This window comes from Anomaloglossus baeobatrachus, chromosome 6 (assembly GCF_048569485.1).
Source record: "Anomaloglossus baeobatrachus isolate aAnoBae1 chromosome 6, aAnoBae1.hap1, whole genome shotgun sequence".
Classification (NCBI taxonomy): Eukaryota; Metazoa; Chordata; class Amphibia; order Anura; family Aromobatidae; genus Anomaloglossus; species Anomaloglossus baeobatrachus.
In genome coordinates, this window is record NC_134358.1 from 320,649,018 (window position 1) to 320,667,577 (window position 18,560).

General features: G+C 40.8%; 1 protein-coding gene across 2 annotated transcripts in view; it reads left to right on the forward strand.

Moving 5' to 3' along the window:
• The window catches only part of EPB41L4B (erythrocyte membrane protein band 4.1 like 4B), a 506,865-nt gene that overhangs the window by 120,072 nt on the left and 368,233 nt on the right, over positions 1-18,560 (forward strand). For both annotated transcript variants that reach the window (XM_075314928.1, XM_075314927.1), the window contains exon 2: positions 1,160-1,264. In XM_075314928.1, coding sequence (XP_075171043.1) covers positions 1,160-1,264 — 105 coding nt within the window. The remainder of the gene's footprint in view (positions 1-1,159; positions 1,265-18,560) is intronic.

An 18,560-nucleotide genomic window follows, 5' to 3' on the forward strand; every position in this document is an offset into this window, starting at 1 on the left:
AATTTAGTGGTAGATATCGTGCATGGATGACCATTGCTCCTTTCAGGAGTGGGCACAAGATGCCCATTTTTGCGGTGTGAGAGTCCTGTGAGTAGGTGATAAATGCTCCATATTCATCCCTTTTTAATTGGAACCTGTCCTTCTTTTTTTTTTTTTTTTTTTTTCCCCCTGGCTATTCTAACAATGGGCAGCATGAAGCTTTAGAAAGTGGCTGGCGCTAAGTAGTGTTCTCTGGCTTGTCTGCACTCCTCTTGACTTTATATACTATACCAGCTGTAGTACCCGGGTGTTGCCCAGGATAGTAACTATCTCTCTCCGAGTTTCTGTCTGTCTCTGTCTGTCTGTCTCTGTGTATCTGTCACTGTCTGTATCAGTTTCTCTGTCTGTCTCTGTATCAGTCTCTGTCTCTCTCTATCTCTGTGTCTCTATCTCTGTGTCTCTCTCTTTCTCTGTGTCTGTCTCTCTGTCTCTTTCCCCGGCTGTCTGTCTTTTCTGACTCTCACTCACACATAAGCTTCTTATACTAAAGGCCGCTTTACACGCTGCGATCTCGGTACTGATATCGCTAGCGTGGGTACCCGCTCCCATCTATTGTGCTACACGGGCAAATCGCTGCCCGTGCTGCACAACATGGCCCAGACCCATCACACTACTTACCTGTCCGGCGACGCCGTTGTGACTGGCGAACCGCCTCCTTTCTAAGGGGGCGGTTCGTTTAGCGTCACAGCTGCGTCACTGAACCGCCGCCCAATAGAAGCGGAGGGGCGGAGATGAGCGGGACGTAACATCCCGCCCACCTCCTTCCTTCCGCATTGTGGCCGGGAGGCAGGTAAGGAGAGGTTCCTCGTTCCTGCGGTGTCACACAGAGCGATGTGTGCTGCCGCAGGAACAAGAAACAACTTAGTTACTGCCGCAGTAACGATTTTTGAGAATGGACCCCCATGTCACTGATGAGCGATTTTGCACGTTTTTGCGACGATGCAAAATCGCTCATAGGTGTCACACGCAACGGCATCGTTTGTAACATTTTATAAAAAGCGACTTTATTTGTAGTCACTATTTTGAATGTGGATCATCCAACATTTTTTTGACAAGTGCAGAAACATGACCAGATCATAACCACAAATGACTTACTAAAGTGTGCTCTTCTTTATTTCAGAAACAAGCCAAAGGGCAGGATTTATTTGACCAGATTGTATACCATTTGGACTTAGTGGAAACTGATTATTTTGGCCTTCAGTACATGGACGCTGCCCAAGTGCCGGTATGTATCTTCCTTGTCTCTGCTCACTTCTTCTTGTACAGAAGTAGATCATGTTGGGAAACCACAGGGATTTGTGATAAAAATATAAATTAGAACAGGAATGTCTAAGAGGCTACTCTTCAGAATTAGGCTTTAATTAATAATCTGCTTCCCAAAGTCACGATATGCAGTCATCCAATTACTTACAGCATCTATTATTTGGATTGCATCTTGTTGGAGAAAATGGTCTCCAGTGTAAATGAAGCTTTATTCTTTATTGTTACCTAGTTCTCATGTATATCATATTGACTATAAGTGGCATGTTATATTGCTTGGTAAATGTGCAGCCATTCAGACAAGGGATTTTCAAGAAGGAAATTTAGCGTATGAGTGTCCATTGGATGCAGTTAATAAAAATAAGCAAAATACCATGTAGTAGGCACTGCAAGATTTGGGTAATTGACAGAAAAGTAAAAGTAACTTCATAAAATGCATTACAGCATCACACCAGTTACCGACACTGCTACCTTTATACACATTCCTTATTTCAACTTTAGAAAAGGATGCAAAATACTAAGTCTTATTGTCTAAAAGTCAGTTTGCAAGTATGCGAAATATAGATCCACAATGTGGTCATGTAACATCAGTATCCCTATCAGAACCATAACTGGCTTCATTTTAGGAAAGACTTTAAATTAGGCCTCATTTATACATACACATGTGATATAAACATGTACACTATATGGCAGGATGTACCCAGTACGTCCATTGTTGGTAACAGGTTAAAATACAGCCCTTTGTTATTCTAGATCTAATAGCCATATACAGTTTGGTCCAGAAATATTTGGACAGTGACCGGATCTTTGATTTCAGCTCTACAGGCCACAATTTTTGGTTTCAAATTAAACAACTGAGATGCAATTATGTAGACTTTGAGGTTTAATTAAAGGGGTTGAAAAAAAAATAGGAATTACAACCATTTTTCTACAAAACCTCCTCATTTCATGGACTCAAAAGTAATTTTACAAATTTACTTTACCATAAATAAAATGTTCATTTTTAATTCTTCGTAGAATGCCTGAAGTCTGTAAGCCATGGACGTCACCAAACGCTGGGTTTCCTCCTTTGCAATTCTATGCCAGGCCTTTACTGCAGCTGACTTCAGTTTGCTGCGTGCTTGTGGATCTTTCTGCCTTAAGTTTTATATTAAGCATGTGAAATACATGTTCGATGGGGTTGAGATCTGGTGATTCACTCAACCATTGAAGAATGTTCCACTCCTGTGTTACTTTCACAGTATATTTTGGGTCATTTTCGATCTGTACAGTGAAGCGCCATCCAATCAACCTTGCTGCATTTGGTGGAAAATGAGCAGAAAGTATAGTCTTGTATACTTCAGTATTAATCCGGCTGCTTCTGTTTTCAATCACAAGATCAATAAATACTAGTGACCCAGTGCTATTGTAAGCCATGCATGTCCGGCCATCACACTGCCTCCACTATGTTTTACAATGGATGTGGTGTTCTTTGGATCATGAGCTGTTCCAAGCCTTTTCCATACTTTCTGCCTCCCAGCATTCTGGTATAGGTTGATCTTAGTTTCATCTGTCCATTCAATGCTTTCCCAGAGCTGTGCTAGCTTCTTTAGATGCTTTTTGACAAAGTAACAAAGTATAATCTGACCTTTCTTTTTTAAGGCTGACTCATGGTTTGTACCTTTTGTTGAACCCTCTGTATTTGCTCTCTCTCTTCTCTTTATGGTAGACTTAGATACTGAAACACCCACTTCCTGGAGAGTGTTCTTCACTTGGGTGGAAGTTGTAAAGGGTTTTCCTTTACAAATGAAAGGATCCTGTGATCATCTACCACTATTTTCTTCCTTGGACGTCCAGGGTTCTTTGAGTACCCATGCTCTCCAGTGTGCTCTTTTTCTTCAGAATATACCAAACTGTTTATTTGTCCACCCGTAACATTTCTGCTATCTCTCTGATGGAATTTTCTTTATCCAGCCCAGTGATGATCTGTTTTTTCTCCATTGAGGTCTCTTTTGACTGCATGTTGTGGGTTTACAACAACAGCTTCCAAATGCAAATGCCACATCTGGAATCCGCTCCAGACCGTTTTAACTGCTTAATTGATAATAGATTAATGAGGGAATAGCACACACAGCCCATTAAAGGGAACCAATCACCAGGATTTTCCTATATAACCTTAAGCCAGTGCTATACTGGCACTATCAGGCTGATTCTATACATACCTTTTAGTGGTCAGCTCGGATGTGTAGGTTTTGAAATCTAAGAAAGTAAAGTTTATAAAATTGTCAGTTTCTTGAGTGACAGCAGCTGAGGAGCAGATAATAGCTGGGGAGGTATTCATGGTTATCCCCCTGTTAGAATTAGCATAAGTATTATACCATTGATTTAATTTTTCACTAGCAGGATCTGTGTGAGGTCATACCCATGTGACCAGAAGGGGCAGGGCCTCAACCAACAAAAAAATGTTGCTTCCTGGACTTCGCCATGTTGGCTGAGGCCTTACGAGCAGGACCTCTCTCAGGTCTTGCTAGTGAAAAATTAAATCGATTTGTATCATACTTATGCTAATTCTAACAGGGGGAGGGGATAACTATGAATACCCCTTCCCCCAGCTATTATCTGATCCTCAGCTGCTGTCACTTAAGAAGCTGCTGATCTTATAAACTTGCTTGTGTTTTCAATACCTATTCATCCGAGCTGACCACTACAGGTATGTATAGAATCAGCTTGATAGTGCCAGTATAGCACTGGCTTTACCTTATATACGAAAATCCTGGTGATTGGACAATTATGTCAAAAGATCTTTAAAGGGAACCAATTACGTTTTGGTGCCTTGAAAAAGATGCAACTACATGTTAAAGAGCTGTAATTGCTAAACACTTACTCCAATTGGGATGTGAACACCCTCACATTAAATCTCAGAATATGCTCTTAAAACACACATTGATTACATAACTCTGTATTAAAAATGTTTTGGTAAGCAGGTAAAATGTGAACATTTGTGTCACTGTCCAAATATTTCTGGACCTAACTGTATGCCGATCAGTATAGTTTGGATCTGCCTCCCAGGTATGGAGTTATATACCATCACCAAAGCAGCGTTCTCCATGATACAACAGTCATATGTCCCTGTTTTTTCCTGAAAGTGTTGAATTTATTCCTTTTCTGAGCAAACTTGATGTGTGAAAAAAAAAAATCTCACTTAGAAATAGGCAGCTGCAATGTAATATGCAATACAGTTCTGTTTAAAACATTCTCCTATATTCCATCTGTATTATGGTTATTTTCTGTTAACCCCTTTATAGCAAACATGTTTTATTTTCTGTCCACATAGCTGCACAAGGGATTGTTTCTATTTTCTATTGTTTGTTTTGTTTTTTGTTCTTTTTTCCAGAATCAGATGTAGTGTTAATGAACTATACTTCTTCTTCTTTTTCTTCTTCTTTTTCTTTTTCTTTTTCTTTTTCTTTTTTCTTTTTCTTTTTCTTCTTTTTTTTTTTTTTTTTTACAATCCCTTTACAGATTCTTTTCTTCATGTTTTTTTTTTTTTTTTTTACTAGGTCAACTTTATTCCACATGTTTAGAAGGAGATAAGGCTGCTTTCGCACATCCGTTTTTTGCTGAGCGGCACAATACGGCGCTTTGCAGAAAAAACGCAACCGTATTTTTTTGCCGCCGGTTGCGTTTTTCCCGCTTAGGCTTGCATTAGCGCCGTATTGTGCCGCATGGCCTTGCGTTGTGTCCGGTTTTTGCCGGATGCTGCATATTTAGCCCATACAGCGGCCGGATGGAACGTTGCATGGCACGTTGTTTTTTGTGCGGTGAAAAAAACGCATCGCGCTGGATCTGGCGCGATGCGGCGCGATTTACAATGCAAGCCTATGGACGCCGGATGCGGCGTCCTGCGGCAAAAACCGCATACGGCCGCCGGATGCGGTTTTTTGAACTGCGCATGCTCAGTATCAAGCCGCATCCATCAAAAAACTGACGGGCCGCATGGAAAAACTTACGCAACGAATCCGTTTTATTCGCCACATCCATTGCATAGGTTTGAGCCGGATTGTGCCTGATGCAAAAAAACTGATGTGTGAAAGCAGCCTAAGAAAAGTTCATGTTGATTTTCTTCACGTGTCCACATTTTTTAATGAAATAAAATGCTTAAAATACTAAAAGTAAACAAAAATGATGAAAATTGGAACACACTGCTGTATTTACAAGAGCCCAAGGAGATTAAGCTCTACACCGTGTACAGAATGGTGTACGTATGAACGACCAACAGCTGATGGAGTTCTTAGTCCAAGCTCAAAACGTTGCTTATATGGCGTTTACTTGGGGCCTCTTAACACTAGAAGTCCCAGAGAGAGGTCATTTAACATTTCTACCTTTTGGAACCCAGAGATGGGTCGAATGACCTGAATGATTTTAGCAAACATACTTTGTTGAGGTGGATCAACACAATTGCCCCCTGCAGATTCCTCAGGCAATGGCCACATTTACAAATGAAAGGATGCTAATTGGAGCCATCAGAGTTGTCAGTTGTCAGTTTGGACGAAGGGTCATTTGACCCTCTTTCGGGACTTCAAGGGGAAGCTCGAAATTTCTGGGACTTCTAGTGTTAAACATAGTAGATTCTACTGTATAGCAGAACCTTTCACCAAGTAGGTATGAATTCCCATGGCAAGCACCCAGGTAGGTTCCTTTACACAACATGTTTTCTGCTCTGACTGGACAGTAGCTTCATGAAGTAGATGCTCTTTGCATAGATTAGTCTAGTTGGGCTCTTGTAAATGGTGTTCCACTTTTTAATTGTACTTTGTTTTAGTTTGGTAAATTATTTATAAAACTCTGTGCATTTTGGAGCAATTTGAGTAAAATCTTCCTTGAACTGCGACTAAGCATGCGCAGTATTTTCGCTCCTCTCCTACATATTAAACCGCTGGTCTGGTTTATACTATACTAAAAGAGGTAATGGGGCAGCAGCTTCGTATACGACAATATATGGACTAGAGTTGTGCCGCACCGCATAATTCAGTCATGTTTCAGGGCAATTTTTTTAGACCAACCCCTGACATTGCTACACCTGAGGCACTGTTTTTTGTTTTGTAATGTGCCATGTGCACATTCCTCTATACAGCTTTCATGACCCCCTCCTCCCTGAATGTGTGTTCAGACTATGAAAATTTCAATTGCAATGAGTAGCACTTTACATTGTGGAAGGTTTGCGGTGTTGGGTTTTCACCCAAAATCCTTTTAAACATGGCCATGGAGCCGTAAACTTACAGCAGGTGACATAATATTGAACACTTTGCGCTCCTCCCATGTTTTTGGTTCCGCTCCATGTCAGGCTTTACAGGCAGCCTGGCGCTCAGATACTTGATGAACTTCTTGCACCTATTTAAGCGCTTGATTGACAATGACCTGGGCCCTGATATTAATTTTGATTTACTGATGGAGACTTGCCTCATGTGATCTTTGAAGGACTGTGCGGCACTTAGTTTGCTTGAACTCTGGAGTCCTGTTTGCAATCTGCCCCAGGTCTAGGACCTTCTGTTCTGTGGTTGTTGAACTTCTGTGTCACTCCTGTGCATTTCCTATCCGTTACCTGCCTGTCAGCGGTCTTTAGCCATCATTTGTCAGTCAGTATCTCTGCTGCCTGTTAGTCTGTAGTAATCAGTCATACTGTGTAATGTTGCTCACAAGTTCAGTCTTATTTGCCCGCCTGTCTGACAGTTTAATTTGGTTTATTTCTATATGCTTGCAAGCTCTGTCTGTGTTCTCTTCTCACTTGTCCTGTATTTCATCTTGATATGCCTGTCTGCCTGGTCAGTCCACTTAAGTTTCCATTTTGTCTGTTTTTCCCTCCTGGTTGCACCCTGGCTTGCCTCCTGTTTTTAGTCCTAGTCTGTACCTTGTACCTGTTCTGTTGTCACTTGTCTCAGGGTTCTGTCTTACATCTCCTGTACCCTGACAGCTGTCACTGGCCCAGGACTGCCCTGGGCGTGGTACCTGGTGGCTGCCTGCGACTCAAGCCTAACCTCACCACCCAAGGGCTCTAGTAAAGACCAGGTAGTCTCTTATTTATGCCCCTCAAAGCAGTGTATGCGTCCCTTGGCACAGAGGGTGTACTCCTGTACCAACGAACGCCCATCACAAATGCGTCACCAATTTTTTTAAGTAAATATTTCTAAAGATGCTATTTACATTAATTTCTCACCAGATGTCTGTAACAACCCATCCAATCCACACAGTCAAAGAAATTAAACAATCACTTTCCAAAAATCGTTATGTGTGATAAAGAAAAATTACACAGGGAATAAGTATTTAGCAAGCTTACAAAAATGTATTTAATACTTTGTACAAAAGCCTTTGTTAGTTATGAGACCGCTTCAAGATGCCTCCTGTATGGAGAAACTAATCATTGCTCAGGTGTGATTTCGGACCTTTCTTCCACACAAATACTTTTCAAATCCTGAATCATGGGCTCCTTCTATGAACTATGAGCTTTAATTTCTTCCATACATTTTCTATTGGATTCAGGTCAGGTGATTTGCTGGGGCATTCTAGCAGCTTTATGTTCTTTCTCTGAAACCAATTGAGCTTCCTTGACTTTGTGTTTGGGAACCTTTCTAGCTGAAATGTCCACCCTTATTTCATCTTCATTATCCTGGAACGTGTTGTTTTTTTGTATTTTTTTGTTCGCTAATCATGTCTTGCATGGTGAACATGCATGGAGGTTGAGTGCATAACATTATTTTCTTTGAAACTATAATTATTGGTGATTAAAGGTCTTTCTGTAGCTCTCCACAGATGGTCCATGGCTCTTGGACTTGTGGGGAGCACCTGGTCATAACTGATTTATGGTGAAATGATGTTCTTTCCACTGGTACATTATGGCCCCAACAGTGCTAACTGGAACCTTCAGAAGTATACAAATGATTCTGTAACAAATGTCATCAGTATATTTTACAGCAATAAAGTTGCAAAGATTTGACAACTCACTTGTTTACCCATCATGAAAAGTTTCTTGTGTGGCACATTGGTAATGAGGCACCTTTTTTAGAGGCTATCAGTTTAAAGGGAACCTTGTAGGTGCAATATGCACCCAGAACCACAAACCGTTCTGCCTGCATATTGGTAATTCCTGCCTAACTGTTCCTGTATACACTAGCACAGATAAAGAGATCTTTAGAAAAATTATTTCTAAAGATCTTTTATCTTATGCTAATGAGCATAGGGACTAGTCCCAAGGGCATTATATCCCCTGACTAGCCGCCCTCTTAGCATGCTTGCCCCCCCACTGGGGCATACTAACATGCTATTCAATGCAGCTCACCAGTGTTCGCTGTGACTGCGCTTCTGAATGCCAGGCACTTGTAGTCATGTGCAGTAGACCTCTCTGAAGCTGGGACGCGTACACCCGTCTTCATACTGTGCATGACCGGAAGTGCTCGGCATTCAGAAGCGCAGTCACAGCGAACATAGTTACGCACGGCACCGCTGGTGACGCTGCTTTGAATAGCATGTTGGTACACTCCTGTGGGCATGCTACCATGCTAAGAGGGTGGCTTGTTGGGGGTTATAACACCCGTGGGACTAGTCTCCGCACTCATTAGCATGAGATAAAAGATCTTTAGAAATACTTTTTGTAAAGATCACTTTACCTATGCTTGTGTATACAGGGACGATGAGGCAGGATTACTAATATGCACCCAGAACTGCTCATGGTTCTGGCTGCATATTGCGCCTGACAGATTCCCTTTAGGCTAGTTTCACACTTGCGTTGGGTTGAATCCGCTGGGTCCGTTGCTGCGTCATTTTGACGCATCCGTTATTTTTGTGGTGTCAACGGATGCAACGGGTCCGTTATTTCACAGGAATCCGTTAGCTGATTCCTGTGAAATAACGGACCGTTGCATCCGTTTGGCGTCCGTTAGGCGTCCGTCTAACGGAATCAGTCAGCTCTGTTTTATTTATTTTCATTTTTTTTCATTCTGGGCATGCTCAGTATAAATTAGCGGAATCCAGCAGCGGATTCCGTTGTTAAGCACTTGGCAACAGAATCCGCTACCATAGGGAACCATTATAAATTTTAACGGAACCAACGGAATCCGTTGGTTGGCGTCATTTTGACACAAGCATTTAACGTTACATTCTGCGTTGCTTCTGCTTGGCGTAAGCAACGGAGCATCGGCCAACGGAAGCAACGCAGGTACTTTTGGCACAATCCATCATCAATGCAAGTCTATGGGAAACAACGGAATCCGTTAACGGATTCTGCTGTTTCCCAAGACAGCGGATTGCGCCAAAAAAAAACAACGCAAGTGTGAAAGTACCCTTAGCCAGCTATTATTTTTTTTATGAAGTGACAGGATTGCTTTCTAATTACTGCTTAGATTTCAGCTGGTTTCATTTCTTTCCATGGCTTTTTGTACCTCTTAATTCATGTGTTCAAGACTGTTTCCTTGTGTCATTTCTCATTATTACAATCACTAAATTTATGGACATCTAGGGTTTGATCTCTCTGCTGGTGTGGATTGGATGGGTTGTTCCCAACATCTGGTGGAAATCCATGTCGATAGCAACTTTTAGAAATATAACTTGAAAAATTGGTGATTTTCAAAACTTATCTCACAGTCTGTGTCTATATGTATGCATGTATGTATGTGTATGTATGTGTGTATATACAGTTAGGTCCAGAAATATTTGGACAGTGACACAATTTTCGCGAGTTGGGCTCTGCATGCCACCACATTGGATTTGAAATGAAACCTCTACAACAGAATTCAAGTGCAGATTGTAACGTTTAATTTGAAGGTTTGAACAAAAATATCTGATAGAAATTGTAGGATTTGTACACATTTGTTTGTGGGTCTTTCCGTCTTAAGTCTGGATTTGAGCAAGTGAAATGCATGCTCAATTGGGTTAAGATCTGGTGATTGACTTGGCCATTGCAGAATGTTCCACTTTTTTGCACTCATGAACTCCTGGGTAGCTTTGGCTGTATTCTTGGGGTCATTGTCCATCTGTACTATGAAGCGCTGTCCGATCAACTTTGCGGCATTTGGCTGAATCTGGACTGAAAGTATATATATATATATATATATATATATATATAGATAGATAGATAGATAGATAGATAGATAGATAGATAGATAGATAGATAGATAGATAGATAGATAGATAGATAGATAGTATATTATAGTATATATATTATGTACACTTCAGAATTCATCCGGCTACTCTTGTCTGCTGTTATGTCATCAATAAACACAAGTGACCCAGTGCCATTGAAAGCCACGCATGCCCATGCCATCACGTTGCCTCCACCATGTTTTACAGAGGATGTGGTGTGCCTTGGATCATGTGCCGTTCCCATTCTTCTCCAAACTTTTTTCTTCCCATCATTCTGGTACAGGTTGATCTTTGTCTCATCTGTCCATAGAATACTTTTCCAGAACTGAGCTGGCTTCATGAGGTGTTTTTCAGCAAATTTAACTCTGGCCTGTCTATTTTTGGAATTGATGAATGATTTGCATCTAGATGTGAACCCTTTGTATTTACTTTCATGGAGTCTTCTCTTTACTGTTGACTTAGAGACAGATACACCTACTTCACTGAGAGTGTTCTGGACTTCAGTTGATGTTGTGAACGGGTTCTTCTTCACCAAAGAAAGTATGCGGCGATCATCCACCACTGTTGTCATCTGTGGACGCCCAGGCCTTTTTGAGTTCCCAAGCTCACCAGTCAATTCCTTTTTTCTCAGAATGTACCCGACTGTTGATTTTGCTACTCCAAGCATGTCTGCTATCTCTCTGATGGATTTTTTCTTTTTTTTCAGCCTCAGGATGTTCTGCTTCACCTCAATTGAGAGTTCTTTAGACCGCATGTTGTCTGGTCACAGCAACAGCTTCCAAATGCAAAACCACACACCTGTAATCAACCCCAGACCTTTTAACTACTTCATTGATTACAGGTTATCGAGGGAGACGCCTTCAGAGTTAATTGCAGCCCTTAGAGTCCCTTGTCCAATTACTTTTGGTCCCTTTAAAAAGAGGAGGCTATGTTTTTGTAAACAGCTAAAATAACAAAACTTGTGTCACTCCAAATATTTCTGGACCTAACTGTGTATGTGTGTATATGTATATATATATATATATATATATATATATATATATATATATATATATATATATATATATATATATATATATATATATATATATGTGTATATATATTTATATTTACAATATCTTTATCTATCTATATCTAAGTGTATGTGTATAGATAATGTATGTGTGTGTGTGTATACAGTATGGGTATAGAATATGCGTGTATGTACATGTGTGTGTATATATTGCTTACACACACACACGCGCTTACACACACACACACACACACACACACACACACACACACAATGAGAAAAACAATCCAGAAAATCACCTTGTCTGATTTGGGAAGATTTTTTTTGCAAATTATGGTGGAAAATCAGTATTTAGTCATCTAAAAACATGCAAGATTTCTGACTCTCACTGACCTGTAACTTCTTCTTTAAGAGGCTCCTCTATCCTTCACTCGTTACCTGTAGTAATTGCACCTGTTTGAACTTATCAGTATAAAAGACACCTGTCCACAACCTCACACAGCCACACTCCAAACTCCACTATGGGGAAGACCAAACCGCTGTTGAAGGACACGAGAAATAAAATTGTAGCCCTGCACCAGGCTGGGAAGACGGAATCTGCAATAGGCAAGCAACGTAGTGTGATGAAATCAACTGTGAGAGCAGGAAAAAATACAAGACTACTGATAATCTCCCTCGATCTGGGGCTCCACGCAGGATATCACCCCATCGAGTCAAAATGATCACAAGAACAGTGAGCAAAAATCCCAGAACAACACGGGGGGACCTAGTGAATGACCTGCATAGAGCTGGCACCACCGTAACAAAGGCTATCATCAGTAACCCACTATGCCGCCAGGGACTCAGATCCTGCAGTGCCACACATGTTCCCCCTGCTTGAGCCACTACATGTCCGGGCCCGTCTGAAGTTTGCTAGAGAGCATTTGGATTATGCAGAAGAGTATTGGGAGAATTTCATATGGTCTGATGAAACCAAAATAGAACTGTTTGGTAGAAACATAACTCGTCCATAACTTGCATCCAAAGAACACCATACCTACAGTGAAGCAAGGGGGGGCAACATCAAGCTGTGGGGCTGTTTCTCTGCAAAGGGACCAGGACGACTGATCCGTGTACATGAAAGAATGAATGGGTCCATGTATCATGAGATTTTGAGTTCAAACCTCCTCCCATCAGCAAGAGCATTGAAGATGAAATATGTCTGGGTCTTTCAGTGTAATATTGATCCCAAGTCCACCGCCAGGGCAACGAAGGAGTGGCTTTGTAAGAAGCATATAAAGGCCCTGGAGTGGCCTAGCTAGTCTCCAGATCACAACCCCATAGAAAACCTTTGGAGGAAGTTGAAAGTCTGTGTTGCCCATTGACATGCCCAAAACATCACTGCTCTAGAGGAGATCTGCATGGACGAATGGGCCAACGCTCTACGAACAGTGTGTGCCAATCTTATGAAGACTTAAAGAAAACGTTTGACCTCTGTCATTGCAACAAAGGATATATAACAAAATATTGAGATAAACTTTTTTTATTGACTAAATACTTTTTTTTTTCACCATAATTTGCAAAAAAGATTTTCTGGATTTGTTTTCTCATTTTTTCTCACAGTTTGGGTCTACCTATGATGTCAATTACAGGCCTCTCTCATCTTTTTAAGTGGGAGAACTTGCACAATTGGTGGCTGACTAAATTCTTTTCTCCACTGTGTGTATGTGAATTTGTGTGTGTGTGTGTGTGTGTGTGTGTGTGTGTGTGTGTATATAATATACTGTGTGTGTTTTTATATTCACATTGAAGGCATCAAAACTATGAATTAACCCATGTGGAATTAAATACTTAACAAGAAAGTGTGAAACAACTGAAAATACGTGTTCTATTCTAAGTTCTTCAAAGTAGCCACCTTTTGCTTTGATTGCTGCTTTGCACACTCTTAGCATTCTCTTGATGAGCTTCAAGAAGTAGTCACCGGAAATGGTCTTCCAACAATCTTGAAGGAGTTCCCAGAGATGCTTAGCACTTGTTGGCCCTATTGCCTTAACTCTGCGGTCCAGCTCACCCCAAACCATCTCGATTGGGTTCAAGTCTGGTGACTGTAGAGGCCAGGTCATCTGGCGTAGCACCCCATCACTCTCCTTCTTAGTCAAATAGACCTTACACAGCCTGAAGGTGTGTTTGTGATCATTGTTCTGTTGAAAAATAATGGTCCAACTAAACGCAAACCAGATGGAATAGCGCGCCACTGCAAAATGCTGTGGTAGCCATGCTGGTTCAGTATGCTTTCAATTTTGAATAAATCCCTAACAATGTCACCAGCAAAGCACCCCCACACCTCCTCCTCCATGCTTCACGGTGGGAACCAGTGACTATGTAAGGGGAATATATGTAATAGCAGAAACTGCTGTGTGAATACTGACATGAAAAATTCAATAGCTATATGTAAGAATGAAATGTGAAAAATGGAACCTGCATTACTGCCATGAATATATGAATAAAGAGAAATTTAGCTACTGAATTGATCAATGCAATAGAGCCCCAACACTACGCCAAAGTATTTCTCTACGTTGGGGTCCCTAGCTTGTGTGTGTCCTCTCATGCAGTTAAAAAACTTACCGTGTATGGGAAGCTGAGACACAGGCTATATATACGATGTGAATTGGCAATAGGTGTGTATGGGGAGGGTTCACAAACGAAAAACCACTAACAAATAAGAAATAACGTTTGGAACTCCATTCTATGTCTGAACTGGGTGCAAAAACCTAAAAAAACATCACTATGGGGAGATAAGGTATGCACACCAGTGACTATGTAAGGGGAATATATGTAATAGCAGAAACTGCTGTGTGAATACTGACATGAAAAATTCAATAGCTATATGTAAGAATGAAATGTGAAAAATGGAACCTGCATTACTGCCATGAATATATGAATAAAGAGAAATTTAGCTACTGAATTGATCAATGCAATAGAGCCCCAACACTACGCCAAAGTATTTCTCTACGTTGGGGTCCCTAGCTTGTGTGTGTCCTCTCATGCAGTTAAAAAACTTACCGTGTATGGGAAGCTGAGACCCAGGCTATATATACGATGTGGATTGGCAATAGGTGTGTATGGGGAGGGTTCACAAACGAAAAACCACTAACAAGTAAGTTTTTTAACTGCATGAGAGGACACACACAAGCTAGGGACCCCAACGTAGAGAAATACTTTGGCGTAGTGTTGGGGCTCTATTGCATTGATCAATTCAGTAGCTAAATTTCTCTTTATTCATATATTCATGGCAGTAATGCAGGTTCCATTTTTCACATTTCATTCTTACATATAGCTATTGAATTTTTCATGTCAGTATTCACACAGCAGTTTCTGCTATTACATATATTCCCCTTACATAGTCACTGGTGTGCATACCTTATCTCCCCATAGTGATGTTTTTTTAGGTTTTTGCACCCAGTTCAGACATAGAATGGAGTTCCAAACGTTATTTCTTATTTTTTCACGGTGGGAACCAGGCATGTAAAGTCCATCCGTTCACCTTTTCTGCGTCGCACAAAGACATTGTGGTTGGATCCAAAATCTTAAATTTGGACTCATCAGACCAAAGCACAGATTTCCACTGCTCTAATGTCCATTCCTTGTGTTCTTTAGCCTAAACAAGTCTCTTCTGCTTGTTGCCTGTCCTTAGCAGTGGTTTCCTAGCAGCTATTTTACCATGAAGGCCTGCTGCACAAAGTATCCTCTTAACAGTTGTTCTAGAGATGTGTCTGCTGTTAGAACTGTGTGGCATTGACCAGTTCTCTAATATGAGCTGCTTTTAACTTGCGATTTTTGAGGCTGGTGACTCGGATAAACTTATCCTCCACAGCAGAGGTGACTTTTGGTCTTCCTTTCCTGGGGCGCTCCTCATGTGAGTCAGTTTCTTTGTAGCGTTTGATGGTTTTTGCCACTACACTTGGGGACACGTTCAAAGTTTTCCCAATTTTTTGAACTGACTGACCTTCATTTCTTAAAGTAATGATGGCCACTCGTTATTCTTTACTTGGCTGTTTTTTTTCTTGCTATAATACAAATTTTAACAGTCTATTCAGTAGAACAATCAGCTGTGTATCCACGAGACTTCTGCACAACACAACTGATGATCCCTACCCCATGTATAATGCATAAAATCCCACTTATTAAACCTGACAGCGCACACCTGTGAAGTGAAAACCATTTCCGATGACTACCTCTTGAAGCTCATCAAGAGAATGTCAAGAGTGTGCAAAGCAGAAATCAAAGCAAAAGGTGACTACTTTGAAGAACCTAGAATATAAGACATATTTCTAGTTGCTTCACATTTATTTAAGTATATCATTACACATGTGTTAATTCATAGTTTCGATGCCTTCAATTTGAATCTATGATGGCAATAGCAATTTTTAGAAATATTACTTGAAAAACCTGGTGATTTTCAAAACTTATTTCACAGTCTATGTGTATATATATGGGAAACCAGCAAGGGAACCCCTGTTTTCATTGTATATTGAACATAACAGGGAGTGATGCTCTGTTTTGCTGGATTTGATTCAATTTAGATACCGGCAAGGGAACCCCTAATATAATGCAATGAAAATAGGGATTCCCTTGCCGATATCGAAATTGAATCAAATCCAGCAAAACAGAGCATCACTCCCTGTTATGTTCAATATACAATGAAAACAGGGGTTCCCTTGCCGGTTTCCTATGATATATATAATACAGCACAGGCAAAAATTAAGAGACCACTGCAAAAGTTTCAGTTTTTTTGATTTTCTTCTTCATAGGTGTATTTTTGAGTAAAATGTAAATTTTTCTTCTATTCTATAAACTACTGACAACATGTCTTCAAATTTCCATGGAATAAATTTTGTATTTATTTTCTGAAAATGAGATATGGTCAAAATAAAAAAAAAATGCATTGCTTTCTGACCTCAAATAATGCAAAGAAAACAAGTTGATAATCATTTAGAAACAACAATACTAATGTTTTAACTCCGAAAGAGTTCAGAAATCAATATTTTGTGGAATAACCAGGATTTTTAAATCTCAGCTTTCACGCGTTTTGGCATGCGTTCCACCAGTCTATCACACTGCTTTTGGATGACCTTATGCCAATCCTGGCGCAAAAATGTAAGCGGTTCTTCTTTTTTTTTTTGATGGCTTGTGACTATCCATCTTCCTCTTGATTACATTCCAGAGGTTTTCAATGGGGTTCAGGTCTGGAGATTGGGCTGCCATGACAGGGTTTTGATGTGGTGGTCCTTCATACACACATTTATTGACCTAGCTGTGTGGCATGGCACATTGTCCTCCTGGAAAAAAACAGTCCTCAGAGTTGGGGAACATTGCCTGAGCAGAAGGAAGCAACTGTTTTTCCAGGATAACCTTGTATGCAGCTTGATTCATACGTCCTTCACAAGGTTTAATCTTCCCAATTGCAGACTTGCTGAAGCATCCCCCGATAATCACCGATCCTCCACCAAATTTCACAGTGGGTGCAAGGCACTGTGGCTTGTATGCCTCTCCAGGTCTCCGTCTAACCATTAGACAACAAGGTGTTCGGCAAAACTGAAAAATAGACTCCTCAGAGAGGATTACCTTACTCAATTCCTCGATGTCCAATCCTTATGGTCTTTGTCAAACTTCAGCCTGGCTCTCCTATGCTTCTCATTGATGAAAGGCATTTTTCTAGCTTTACATGACTTGAGCCCTGCCTCTAGGAGCCTGTTACAAACTGCTGTTGCCATACACTTCACCCCAGCTGCCATTTGCCATTCCTTTTGTAGGTAACCTGATGTCATCCTGCTGTTACTGAGTGACCTTCCAATAAGATGAAGGACAATGGAGAGTCGCTTTCGCCCTCTGCCAGTCTGTAGCTTTGGCCCCAGTGTCTGCTGGTTGAACTTGTTGTAATGGACTGCCATCTTAGAAATTTTAAGGATGGAGGGAACATGACGCTCACTGTACCCCTCTAAAGCCAAAATTGAGCCCTTTTTTTCCCTAGACTTTTCTTTTCAAGGCCTTTTGGCACGGTTAAGTTATTTGTTCATTCCTATTACTTTTTAGATATTACTACCACTTGTTTTGCCATCCAGCTTGTCCTTTTGTAAGAGGATTGTGAAGACCAGAGCAGTGTTTTTTATACTTTCCCTCGTTAAATAAGATTTGGTAAAAGTGATCACCTAATCAGAAGCACATTAAGTAGAATTCCAACCAGAGTACACATCATTCAAGTGACACTGGAATGGAATGGCTGTCAGACATGTAGAGAAACTGATTTTTTACAAAACGGTGCAGTGGTCTTAATTTTTGTCAGAGCTGTATATACACTGTGTGCAGAATTATTAGGCAAATGAGTATTTTGATCACATAATTTTTATCCATGTTGTCCTACTCCAAGCTGTATAGGCTTGAGAGCCAACTACCAAATAAGTAAATCTGGTGATGTGCATTTCTGTAATGAGGAGGGGTGTGGTGTAATGACATCAACACCCTATATAAGGGGTGCTTAATTATTAGGCGACTTCCTTTCCTTTGGCAAAATGAGTCAGAAGAGAGATTTGACAGGCTATGAAAAGTCCAAAATTGTGAGATGTCTTGCAGAGGGATGCAGCAGTCTTGAAATTGCCAAACTTTGGTCGGTGATCATGCTTCAAATCAAGCGTTTCATGGCAAATAGCCAACAGGGTCGCAAGAAGCGTGTTGTGCAAAAAAGGCGCAAAATAACTGCCCATGAATTGAGGAAAATCAAGCGTGAAGCTGCCAAGATGCCATTTGCCACCAGTTTGGCCATATTTCAGAGCTGCAAAGTTACTGGAGTATCAAAAAGCACAAGGTGTGCCATACTCAGGGACATGGCCAAGGTAAGGAAAGCTGAAAAACGACCACCTTTGAACAAGGAACATAAAACGTCAAGACTGGGCCAAGAAATATTTTAAGACTGATTTTTCAAAGGTTTTATGGACTGATGAATTGAGTGACTCTTGATGGGCCAGAGGCTGATCAGTAAAGGGCACAGAGCTCCACTCTGACTCTGACACCAGCAAGGTGTAGGTGGGGTACTGGTATAGGCTTGTATCATCAAAGAAGAACTTGTGGGACCTTTTTTGGTTGAGGATGGAGTAAAGCTCAA